This window comes from Neltuma alba, unplaced genomic scaffold (genome assembly GCF_004799145.2).
Source record: "Neltuma alba isolate B1F8T4 unplaced genomic scaffold, ASM479914v2 tig00012214_pilon, whole genome shotgun sequence".
Classification (NCBI taxonomy): domain Eukaryota; kingdom Viridiplantae; phylum Streptophyta; class Magnoliopsida; order Fabales; family Fabaceae; genus Neltuma; species Neltuma alba.
In genome coordinates this window covers 170740-183318 of record NW_021636749.1, presented here as the reverse complement: position 1 = coordinate 183318, position 12579 = coordinate 170740, and the positions used below count along the sequence as shown (strand labels likewise).

Here is a 12579-nt window from a genome sequence, read left to right as displayed (position 1 = left end):
CATAAATCATGAATAATGTAACTTATTTTTAAAATTTATATATGCAAAGCACAAATGTTGAGATCCTCAAATAATATTAAAAATATGTTATTTAATTTCATTTAATAATCGTTGGCGAAAAAAAAAATCATGTCATAATCCCCTTCTCTATTGTACATGACAAGCAAGAAAATTATTTTTCTCAAAAAGCACGTCTCATGTCTCTTTATTTATCTTTTCTCATTTTACTCAATCATTTTGAAAAATCTTCATCAAAATAATAATTTAGCCCCAAAAAAAAAGTAATACACGTCACTCTTTTTTTTTTTTTGGCTATTACAAATGATTTGACCATACATTCTCGCAAATTGAACCCTCTATGCTGATAAGTGCATACATCTAAAAAGAAAGTAACATGAAATGACGCATCTTAAAATCTATCATTAGATTTTTGAAAATATCTTTTTAGATATGTACTATGAAGATACCTCCTTAATGAATATATAGAAGATTCATATATTGAATTTCTAGGCGCTCATCATGTCCCGCACGATGCCAGTAATGGCCCATGGCAAAGAAGTACAAGCATAATGCACAGCAGCATGATGAATACCAAGACAAGAATAGCCCTGCAAGAACACAAAGTTACAGTAATTAATCAGATAATGAAAAATGGACTGCATTAAATTATGAGAAAATTGTAATAAGGTCCCACCTAAGAGAATTAAATACAAAACGATATCTTAAAATCACCATCATCAAATTAATCTAAAATTTCAAGAGAACTCATTCTAAGAGATTCTATTTGTTTAATTACCAAATTGCTTTCATCTTTTTTTTTTTAAGTATGCATTGATAACTAAAAGTACAGTTATTAACAACTTAATGTGTGACGATTAACAACTATTACGACAGATATTGACAACTCATGCATTACTATTCTTTCAGTTATTAATATATATTTTTTTTAAAAAATAAGGATAATTTAGTAATTAAACAAATAAAATATTTTGCAATGAGGTCTTTTGAGACTTCAGAGTAATTTGATAATTACAAAAAAAAATTTTATATTTATTTTTCTTGAGTGGAACTTTATTGCAATTTTCTGTTAAATTATTAACCGAAACACTAGTTTAAAAGAGTAATATTTAAATCAAAGAAGTAGTAACCCATTAGTAAATATAACATTCATGTATAAATCACATATATTGCAATTCTTCTGAGATTTTATCAGATCTAATAAAATCACAGATTTTTTTAATAAATTTTTGTTTTATATTTTAAACCAATTGTACAACCAATTTAAAAAATACCAGACTTTTTAAACTGTTTTTTTTTTACGCCAAACCTAACTCCCATTTAAAAGCCAAATTTCAATCTTTTTAAAAGACTTTTTTTTTCCTAATAGTAAAAATAGAGTTATCAATGTTGGCAATACCTGCAAAAATAATAAAAATATAGTTCGAGTTGTATCTAAGGACACTGTCCTTAAAATTATTCTGCCACATAGGTTAGAATGAAAGGCGGCACTCTTCAGAATTAAATGAACCTTTTCTGCATAGAGTAAGGTGATAGAACAACAGAAATTTAAAACTCACAAGAAGATAGAGAAGATAAGAGCTCGGGAATAGAACTCAATACTCTTTGACCATGCACCACGTATTGCCTTTTATAGGCAGATAATGTGTGACCATTGGGTTGCCATATGGTGATTAAAGATGGTTTTAATGACAATTAAAAGGTTGGTTTTTAAACAATTAATTAAGTTGAATTAAAAGATTTTGCCGCCATTGAATATGGTTTATGAAATAATAAAACCAACTAATTAAGACACATAAATGCTTCAACGGTCATCTCTAACAGTCAGTTTTTAAAACTCATCTTCTCAGTCATTTTATTAACTCAAGCTCACATCTTAATAAACACTAAGGTTTTCTCAATCTTAAGTAATATGGGACTTCTTTTGACACAATCACCCACTAAAACTCCAACAAATCAAAACACAAATATGACATACTACTATTTTCTAAACTCAAATAAACATCATTTCAGATGCAACCAACTTGTCTAAAGCTTTTGACCAAACTCGTGAAGCGACCAGTTCCCTGGCATATAATTGGGCAACCCATGTTGAGTTTTAATACCATGGTTGTTAGCTAAGTCAAGGAACCCAATTTTTTTTTTTTTCCCGCAAAAGAAAAATGTCTAGACCGGCACACAAATTTAACTAATTAATAATAAGCCATAATCCAAAATGGCATATAACTAAACTAGAATTTGGACCCTAATTAAGCTTTTCGCGAAGTTTGTTACAAAATTCTAGATAAATCATATTATCCATGACTAATGGTATAAAGATAAAGATTTAATTGGTGGGGAATGATTGAAAATCAAAGATAAATCAACAAGCAGGTGGAATAGTTGATGATGCAACTTCATTATATTGTTGGGCTAAATCAAAATATTATTATTTTTTTCATAGATATGAAGTAATTATAATATTAGGATTGCTTACTTAAGCCTGAAATTTCTCCACCAAAGAGTATTATTGTAACGACGAGACTGCCTTTTGAAACGAATGGCATTTCCTTGCATTGCTGAAGTTTTGTCAACAAGCAGAGCCAAACGGTCTCCTCTCTCCAATACTTTCTCTATGTTGTCGATCATAACACTTCGTACCTATATAGTGTAATCACTTACATCACATTAATGAACAACTTTATTATTTAATTTTCACAAACCATGTATATATCATAGGCTAAAGCTCAAGTTTGAGATGAACTGTGATGAGAACTTAAGTCCCCTCTGCTTATTGAGAATCAAAAGTAAGAATTGTGATGGAGATTGAAAAAACCCATTAAAAACGTGTGGCATTCTCTAATCCCACATGTTGCAGGGGTTTGTTCAATTTTAAGTAACAATCAATCTCTCATGCTAAATATCTTTTAATGGCTTTTCTTATTTCAATTTTAAGCTTTACCTCTCATTTTTAATACTTCATACCAGACCCGCTTTTCACATGATATTAGTCAAGTGGGAGGAGAGTTCCGCCTGACAAGAGGGTCGGAAAGAGTAAGTGAGGTCCTACATGTTGTTCGACTTTCAAGTCGTCTGATGGGTCCATATCAAAATGTGTAATTTATTCGCAACTTATGAATAATGTGAAATGTTATAAGGCCAGTTTTAGTGGGAATTGAAGGGAAATACTTACTTGAGTCATCTCGCCCTTGAGACGATTTAACCTATCAGCATTAGGGTCAGTGGAATAGTAATCCATTCGCTGGGCGAGGGCTCTGCAGAATTCATCGTTCATGGCGTAAGCTGGAGCTGATAGAATGGCCCTCCCATATGTCTTCACAAACTTCTTGTGAATATCTTCCAGAAATGCAAATGGAATCCTTCCTGCTTCAAACGGATTTGTCAGTCAAAAGTTAAAAAAAGAAAAAGAAAAAAAAGAAAGAACAAATATTCGTAAGAGTCCAATTTATAGTGTAGTTCATTAAAATTTCATCCGAGGCACAATACCCGCGTTATTTATACAAGAATAATACTATCTTCAGTACTAAATATAGAAGTTAGTTGAAGATTCAACTTGGTTCTAAATATAAGACCCTTTCCTCAAAGTAGTGTCCATGATGATTACACATGTTAAAAGGTCTCCATTCCAATGCAAATGATCAATAAGAATATTTTAAGAAAAATAACACCTATCTATTATAAATAACTAATCAATAACACATATTTATTACAAATAATTAACTAAACTAATTTTCTTAATATTCCCCAATTATTATTTTTTTGGCCCAGAATTAATATTTACCAATTAGTTATTTTGGCCCAGAATTAATATTTACCAATTAGTTATTTAGGTTTTATAGGAAGTACAAGAGCTAGTATGAGGACAGTTGTTTTAAGCCAAAATCTAGGGAATAAACCATAATTGAAGAAAAGTTCAAAAAGTAAAAAAGTTATATTATCCCAAAACAAAAGGAAATCAAAGAAGGGGACATTAAGCTTACTTCCAAAAGCGTCATCGGCCATGCAAAGCACAACGAGGCCATCGGTTCTTTTAACATGAAAAACGTATCGATCATGCGAATACGAGACATTACTATCTTCATTATCATTATTTTTATTATTATTATGAATCTTATCCAATATCTGTTTGGCTATGACGCTGGCATTGCTCTGAGGAGACGCACTGAACTCAGCCAAAACGACGAGACCCCTCGCCACCATTCCATACAGTATCCCCATCTGATAATTCCTCTTCTGCTGCTTTCTTCAACGGCGAGGGAGTCGTCGTCGTTCGTGAATTTCAACGAGCACGACGACGTCCTCCTCGACGAAGACAAAGGAATAATGATGATTGGGAGTCCCATTTTGATTTGGGTGTTCTGTTTTTGGGAAGTACGGCAGAGAAGGATTAACGAAACCCAATGATCTTTTTGGCTTCTTAGCTTGGTTCTTTCTTTTGTTAGGCTCTACGGATATAGAAAATCCCAGCAAAACCAACTATTATATAGCAAATGGAAAATGGATGGACAACATCTAGGATAAATTAACGATACTACGTCTGGTCCTTAATATAAGAAATAGTTTGACTTTTAATTTAATTCTAAATATAAGATCTCAATTCACTTTGTCTTTTATATTTATCTATTTTTTTTCAAAGTACTCTTTATAGTAGTTGTACATGTTAAAATATCATTTGCTAATACACATGATTAGCAAGGGTATTAATATCTATTGATTAAAAATAACTAACCCGACTAATTTTTTTAATCTATACATATTAGTTAATTAACTCTTATATTGAGGATTGAAGGCATTATATATGATCACAATATATATAGTTATAATTTAAAACTGTTGGGTTTTAGGTGAGCGCGCAATGAACGATAATGAAAATTTTTGCCAAAACCTTCCAAAGGATCCATCAGCTTTTGCTTAAATTTGAGCGCAAGATCTATCCAATCTCTAAGTTTTCGTTTGGTGGCACAAATCATTGCTTTTTGAACAAACACCCTACCGGTATCCACACAAATGGATCCCAAACCACAACTAGATCTTGCTATCCAGGAAGGCAACACTAATTTTCCTAAATTAAATAATAAATTATATGCGAATTTTATATATTAAAGATATAAAATTCATCCACGACCACCATAGAAGAGAAATAGTATAATGTCTACATCACGTTTCACTATATATTAAAGAAACATGCAAACAATATAATAAATAAATATGCAATAAAACTCGTTTCATTATGTTTTTTTGATACAACTGGTTTCATTAAGTTAAATAGTATAATGTCTACATCCTATTATTAGTTCAGGGCACAATCTCCAACAAAAACAATTAACAAAGATGTGGAGTTAGTAAACCCTAGGGCTGTTCACAGGACGGGACGGGACCGGGACGGACCCGTCCAGGTCCCGTCCCGATGAATAGTAACGGGACAAGAAATTTGTCCCGTGTCCTGTCCCGTCCCGATATTGTCCCGGTCCCGACCGGGACGGGATGGGACCGGGACATCCCGGTACCTTTCTTTTTTTTTGGAAAAACGCTGTGAGCTTCTGAGAAATATTGTGGGCCTTTTAAAAAAATGCTGTTGGCCTTCTAAAAATGTTGTGGGCCTCTTAAAAATGCTGTAGGCCTTTTAATAGGAGGTTTTAAATGATCTGGGCCTTCAATAGGAGATATATTTCAGTAGTGTTTGTGACAGAGTTCATCTTTGTTCACAAAGAGAAGTTCTTCAAAATGATCATAAAGGTTCAATTAGCTTTCAAGAATTTATTGTAAAATTTTTGTACAGTTTTAATAGCATCATCTAGAAATCAAACACTGAATCTACAATTATATATATTAATATTACTACTTCACAAACCATCAACCGAATGATACATACAAATTATTAAAGAATTCAACAACCAGAAAAAATCAGAGAACTAGCGAATGAGGCAAATTAAATCGTGGGTTTTACTCATTTCACAAAAGATTTTCTTTTCTCTATGTCGTTTGTGAAGAATATCAGACAAATCCCAATCAGCCAAAGTCCATATTCATACAAAGAAAGCAGAAATCTCGTGCTGGATATTAAGATGAAATCAACAAGCATGGATGAAAACTCACGGGTATGAGAAACAGAGAAAGCAGCAATCGAATGGTTGGAGACGAGATGAGGCTAGTCTGCAATCTACCCGACGCCGACGATGGACTGGCGGCTGGAGAGAAGCTGCTAAGGTTGCGACTTCAATGGACTAGGGACCGTGACTCTGTGAGTGAAGAGCTGAAGCCGAGACAAGAGAGGCAGAGTGAGTATAGCCGAGTAGTTGACGGCCTCTTTCGCACTTCGCAGATCAGACAATAGCCGAGAGCGGAGACTGAGACTCTGAGAGGTGACTGCCGACTGGTGAGAGTGCGAGACACCAGACACGGTTCATTGCTCCATCGGCCGTCGCTGTCTGAAATCCGAAGGGAACGAAAGTGAAGGCAGAGACTGGAGAGACCGAGAGAGGCAGAGATGGTCGGGTTAGATACTCAGAAATCAGAATGACAGAATCTCAGATGGTTTGGGGGGGGCTTAGGGCTTCCGCCTTCCGGTTCATATTTTATTTTTTTTTTAACTTTTTAACATATAATATATAAATATAATATAAGATATTTAAAAAAAAAATATCGGGACGGGACCGGGACGGGACGACCCCGTCCCGGTCCTATTTTTGTCCCATCCCGGTTTGTCCCATTCCAAAAAATTCGGGACGGATCCGTCCCGTTTCAATAAGACGGGACCGGGACGGGTCAAGTATGAACACCCCTAGTAAACCCCAATATTTTTTTTCCCTTAATGCTAATTGCTCTGTGTGTGTGTGTGTGTGTGTTCGCATATTATGTCCAAAATTTGTTCATTGTGATATTCTCTTGCCATATGAGCAAAGTGTGAAACACTGCCCACCCGGAATTGGTAGTGAAGGAGATTATTTTGGATCTCTTTCAATTCTCAACTATGGCTTAATTTCTCCTCGATCCACTTGGCAAGATGTGTCGTTTATGCTTAGGAATGGTTTCTAATGCGTTTTTCTTCTTGTAGCTCTCAATCCCTTAGTCTAACTTATGACTTTTATTGCCCCTCTCCGGGCAATTGGAACTCATTTTACGAGAAATTCCTCAACTAAACGAATTCGATTCCTATAACATGTGATAAAAGACATCTTATTAAGAGAAAAAACTCCTTGAACTTATAAATTCCACAACACTTATAAAATTCATCAGTGTGGGACACATAACAAGGTGGTTAATAATAGTTTCATGAGAAAAAATTCAACAAAAAGTCAAAAACGTGTTCTCTTTAGTGAACTGAGCTATGGAAACTGAGAGAGAATAACAATGATGTATAATTGGAGTAGTATCTTTTATGCCATAAATATATGTATTCACTTGTACATGTGCATATTGCCCCAAAACAAAAAGATCTCTAAGTCCGTTGTTGATAACCCTCATTCCTCATGAATATAAATAAGTTAATTAAGGTGTAAATTTGCTCTAGAAAGTATGCTACAAATTTATGTGTGCCCTTGTATATGTGCGTGTTGCCTCAAAACAAAAGGATCTATGAGTCCGTTGTTGATGACACACATTCCTAGTAAATATAAATGAGTTAAGGTATAAATTTACTTCAAAAATTTTCATTTAGAAGTAAAATAATATTGGCCTAAAAGTTTTTTTGGGTTTACGGTTTTCCCGAAAGTGTTAATATTAATGGAGCAATGTTGTCCTTCACAGTTAAAAATGTCAATAGCCATCAATGTCAACATTTTAGGGCTAATTTTAATAACAGAGTGAGATAAGATTGCTATGTTTGAGGACTTTCTGAGTGACATTTGTAACACCTCACATAATTATATCAATATATTCGATAAAATATTTAATTTAAAAGTCCATACATATTTTTAATACTGCAAATAAGTCAAAATTTCAAAACATTTCTAACATAACTTAACAACATAAACTATTGAAGTCTTATAGTCATGGCAAATAAAAATATAACATAGCATGTGCTTGAGAAGCACAAAAGCCTTCACGGCTCACTCCGCTGGTGCCTTCCCTTGATTCCTACTAGATCCTTCGCCTGAAAATTGTTAATATAGGGGGTGAGATCAAACGTCTCAGTAACTACTGAAATTCTAACCTATACAAGCAAATCATATATGATAAACCAAAAATCTGTTTATTGGTCTGTATATATGTATACATTAAAAATCACAGATTTGATACATTCAATTCAATTTCATTTTTCTTTTTCAATATATCCAAAAATAATGCAATATGCTGCCTCCCTTATATCACCGTCCACCCTTATACCGCTGACTGGAGCCATAGGCTAACACATAGTCCGATAGGAACTAATCCATTTTACTGAATTATTCCAAGCTCACCGATACAAGAGATATATCCGGCCAAAGATATAGAGCTCAAGCTCGGACTATGGCTCCCCTCCTTTGTGAATAGGGAGGTGTCACATGTCCCACAGCTCCAATGAATTCCCGGCCAAAGGAAAACATGGAAGAAGGGGCCCTGACAAGTGCCATCCACTGTGCACCGAGTGATGGCATACCACGTGGTAATTTTATATCCATACAATCTCCTTCTATCCTTAGCCCAACAATGCATGTCAGATGCCAATAATATTACATCATAAATACGTCAGCAAATATATTAAAAATAAGATAGCAATAAAACTTATATACCACTTAATAACAACTCATGACAATTCCATAGCCATCAATATATTTAAATATTAATAATAATTAATAGCAATAAATCTTAACAAAATCAAATAACATTCCAAAACATTTATTTGAAAAATCACAATATTATATTTCAATATATAAAAATATAGTAAATTCATAATACAATCATACACAATTCACATGTACAAGAAAGAATTTTCAGAGTTACCTGGTACTCTTTAGCTTACAAATATTCACACAAAGATTACTCCAAAATTCTCAAGTCTACAAGATTGCACATAAATATTTATTAATATAAACTCAAAACTATTCCAAAGCTACTCTAAAATTCTAAGACTACCCTCTAAATCAAAATTACATAAATATATTAACTCTCCCAAATCTAGGCATTTATAATAGATATTATTTTGAAAAATAATTTACATATAAGGCTATTTAAATTTAACAAAAGTATATATATATTTTTAATTATAAACAAACTGTAGCTTTATTTAATTTCACAAAATTCTCAATTTATAATTTTTCAAGCCTTCAAAAATTATTTCAAAAATATATATTTAACTTATTCAATATTTAAACCGATTAAAACCTCAATAATATATTAAATAACTCAAATAAATTATTTAACTCAAATTTAATCGGTAAAAACATATTACAAGTCTAAATAACAAACTTTTCAACTAAAATCTTAGTTTAAAATTCTCAAAATAATCATTAAACAAAAATAAACCGATTAAAATTCCTTAATAATGGATCTTTAAATTTCTACGGTCATATATTGTCAAAACTCTATATTTACTCTATACCCAAACAGTAAAATTTTCTCTAAACATTATAATGATTAATAATTTAAAGTTCTAAATATATAGGAAATACTCATAAAGAAAATATGGTAAAAAGAAGTATATTTATGTACCTAAATGATCCCCAAAACTTGTCAGGTGCTCTGCAACTTAGCTTTCTCTCTCTTTCCCTCTTTGCTTCTCACTCTCTTCTCTCTTCCTTTGATCTCTCTTCCTCCTCCGTCTCCTCTCCCCCTCTTTTAAACTCACTCCTCCCAACTTCCAACTATCCCTCCTCCCATTTTCTTCATTCATTTATTGTTTTTCTCCAAATTCTTCCTTCATCCGTTCCTTTTCTTTCTTTTTCTTGCTCCATTTAATACTCCTCCCTTCTTTTCAACTTACATCACTCCCTTCCCCCATCTTTTCCCTTCTTAGTAAACCCCCCCCCCCCAATTTTCAACTCTCCGTGGAAAAGGGGGGTTGTTTTTTTTTATAATAAAATATTATATATATATTTTGATTTGCAATTTTTTTTTAAAAAAAAGTATGTTACAACATTAAACCAAAAAAACAAAATTTTAGGGGCAGCATTAGTCCTAAGCAAAAACTTTCATAACAAACTTGCACCTTAACCCAAATGTAAACTATATATGCATCTACTCCTTCAAAGTTCAAAATCCAAAGAATTAATGTGCGAGATTGTAGCCAGTTTCATGTAGAGACTATCTCTTGCAACTTAAGATGTATGTGCCAAAGCTTTGTAGAACCAAGAATTTGCAAATTCATGGTAGCCATGCCCGGAGAGCATCATCCAAGGTATTCTTCATTCTTAATTAATCTTGTAGTTCTACAACAACCAGTCACGAAAAAGGAATTAATTCTCCCAAAGCGACTTCTTAACCAAAATGCTTCCATAACTTCTTTTAACCACTCTTAAGCACTCACGGATCATATGTAATGTTGTTATTTTGATTTAGGCATAGCATCATCTTATTTTATTACTTTAATGGCTGAGCATTAGATAATGCTGGATTTCGTATGTATTAGAATAAAATTGCTTAGATGATTTTATAAACCTCCTTAACCGACTTATGGCTACTTCTTCCAGATTACATTATGTTTTTAAACCTGTTTAAGACGGGTTTATTATTCTATGCTTTGATCAGATTGCCAAGTACATACTAATGTACTCTTTCTACAATATATTACTTTTGATTCTAAATATAAGAGTCAATTAAAAATTCAATTTGGTCTTAAACATAAGACGTAATTCGTTTTGTGTCTCATATTTAATTTATTCTTTTTTTTCCAAAGCAATCCCCATAATAATTACACACGTTAAAGAATTTTTATTCTAATACACATAATTAACAAAGATGTTTCAAAGAAAATAAACTTCTTTATTATAAATAATTAACTTAACTAATTTTTTTAGTACTCATAAATTAATTATCTGAGTCTTATATATTAAAGAGCGGAATTAGCAGAAGAGACTAGGTCTAATTTTTGCCAATGATTTTAATTTTAATTTTATTTTATTTTTAAATTTTTTGGGAGTCGCATCTATATTGTTCACGTGATATGCCTTGTAAAGTAATCATTTTGAGTAGCTTGGCATGTTTCGTTTGTTAGCTGCCACCATATTCTTTCACTTTTCATCGCTTTTTCTTGTGCGCTTTCGCTAGCTTCCGTAACAACTTCACTGTCCCACGGTTGGCTCCCTCGTGAACCCCTCCCCCCAAAAAAAACATTTAAAATAAAAATAATTTTATATTGGGAGAATGACATATATAATAAAAAACACCGAAATATGAGAATTTCGAAATATCCCACAAAATAGTTTAATTCATATGAAATCCTTATCAGTTTTCTGAAATTATTTTTTTAAAAAGACTTATCATTCTCATACACACACATATAACTTTGGAGCTCCCATTGGCCTCAGCCATATTGTACTGACCAAAAGTCCTATGCCAGCCAAGCGCTGGTGGTTGGAGTAATTTTGGGCAAGCATTGGTCAAGGTTAGGGGTGTTCACGGGACAGATCGGGACCGGGACAGGCCCGCCCCAGTTCCGTCCCGATGAACAGTAACGGGATAGATTTTCTGTTTCGTGTCCCGGCCCGTCCCAGGGTTGTCCCGGTCCCAGTCGGGACGGGACGGATCCGGGACCGGGACGTCCCGAAATTATTATTATTTAATTATTTTTAATTTTTTTAAATTTTTTTAAAAAAAATCTGATTTTTTTAATTATATTTTTTGAGCTTAAATCTTATAAAACATCTTTTTTATTTGTTTGGGAACTCTTAAACAAAAGCTCAAAATATTACATATAATAGTCATTAAAACTCTAAACAAAAGCTTTTAACACAATAAAAACTTGCTAAAAATTTTAATCATCAATAATCTCAAATCATTAACAATATAAAAACTCTAAATAAATATATCCATAGTTCCATACAATAGTCTCAAATCTTAAAAAAATATGAAAAATATGATATTATATAAAAAATTAAAAAAAAAGGAACCGGGACGGGACGACCCCGTCCCGTCCCGGTCCCTTTTTTGTCCCATCCCGAAAAATTTCGAGACAAATCCGTCCCGTCCCAATAAGACCGGGACCGGAACGGGTCGATCGGGACGGGTCGGCCTTGAACACCCCTAGTCAAGGTGGGATTTCACCCCACCAGAGTTTTTGTTGTTGTTAAGTACAAGTTTATTGGAGAAAATTTTGTTTGAGGTACTATCGGACACTAAATGTAGGTATACGTTCCCGTAGGGATTCGAATCTTGATTTGCCGTGTTGTGTGCTATTCGCTCCATTTGTTAGACTCCAACCTATTGGTCCCACCAAAGTTTTTATATTTGAGGGCAATTAGATCATTTTTAAAAAAATAATTTTAAGATAGTTCCTAAAGATTTTACAGGAATTAAATCATTTTGAGGGACTATTTTAGAATTTTCATATATTTTGTTGTCCTTATACGTCTTTCTTCTTTTTATACTTGATATTAATGAGTAATATTTTGTTAATCTCACTGTTTTTATCTAAACATGTGAATA

General features: G+C 33.0%; 1 protein-coding gene across 1 annotated transcript; it reads right to left on the bottom strand.

Annotated features, from left to right (window-relative positions):
* Nucleotides 1-517: 517 nt before the first annotated feature.
* On the bottom strand, nucleotides 518-4236 carry LOC114725035 (vesicle-associated membrane protein 711-like). Its single transcript, XM_028911491.1, has 4 exons — nucleotides 3999-4236; nucleotides 3191-3381; nucleotides 2495-2658; nucleotides 518-608 (listed from the first exon to the last, which is right to left on the bottom strand). Exons 1-4 carry the CDS (start codon nucleotides 4234-4236, stop codon nucleotides 518-520), a joined length of 684 nt encoding a protein of 227 aa, XP_028767324.1.
* Nucleotides 4237-12579: the final 8343 nt, after the last annotated feature.

What these genes read in the sequence shown, in the direction of transcription:
- LOC114725035 (XM_028911491.1), bottom strand. Translation starts at nt 4,236, where the DNA reads ATGGGGATACTGTATGGAATGGTGGCGAGGGGTCTCGTCGTTTTGGCT. An exon ending in GGCCGATGACGCTTTTGGAA is followed by an intron (nt 3,382 to 3,998) that starts GTAAGCTTAATG and finishes CGTTTGAAGCAG; the next exon opens with GAAGGATTCCATTTGCATTT. An exon ending in TGGAGAAATTTCAGGCTTAA is followed by an intron (nt 609 to 2,494) that starts GTAAGCAATCCT and finishes GTGTTCTTGCAG; the next exon opens with GGCTATTCTTGTCTTGGTAT.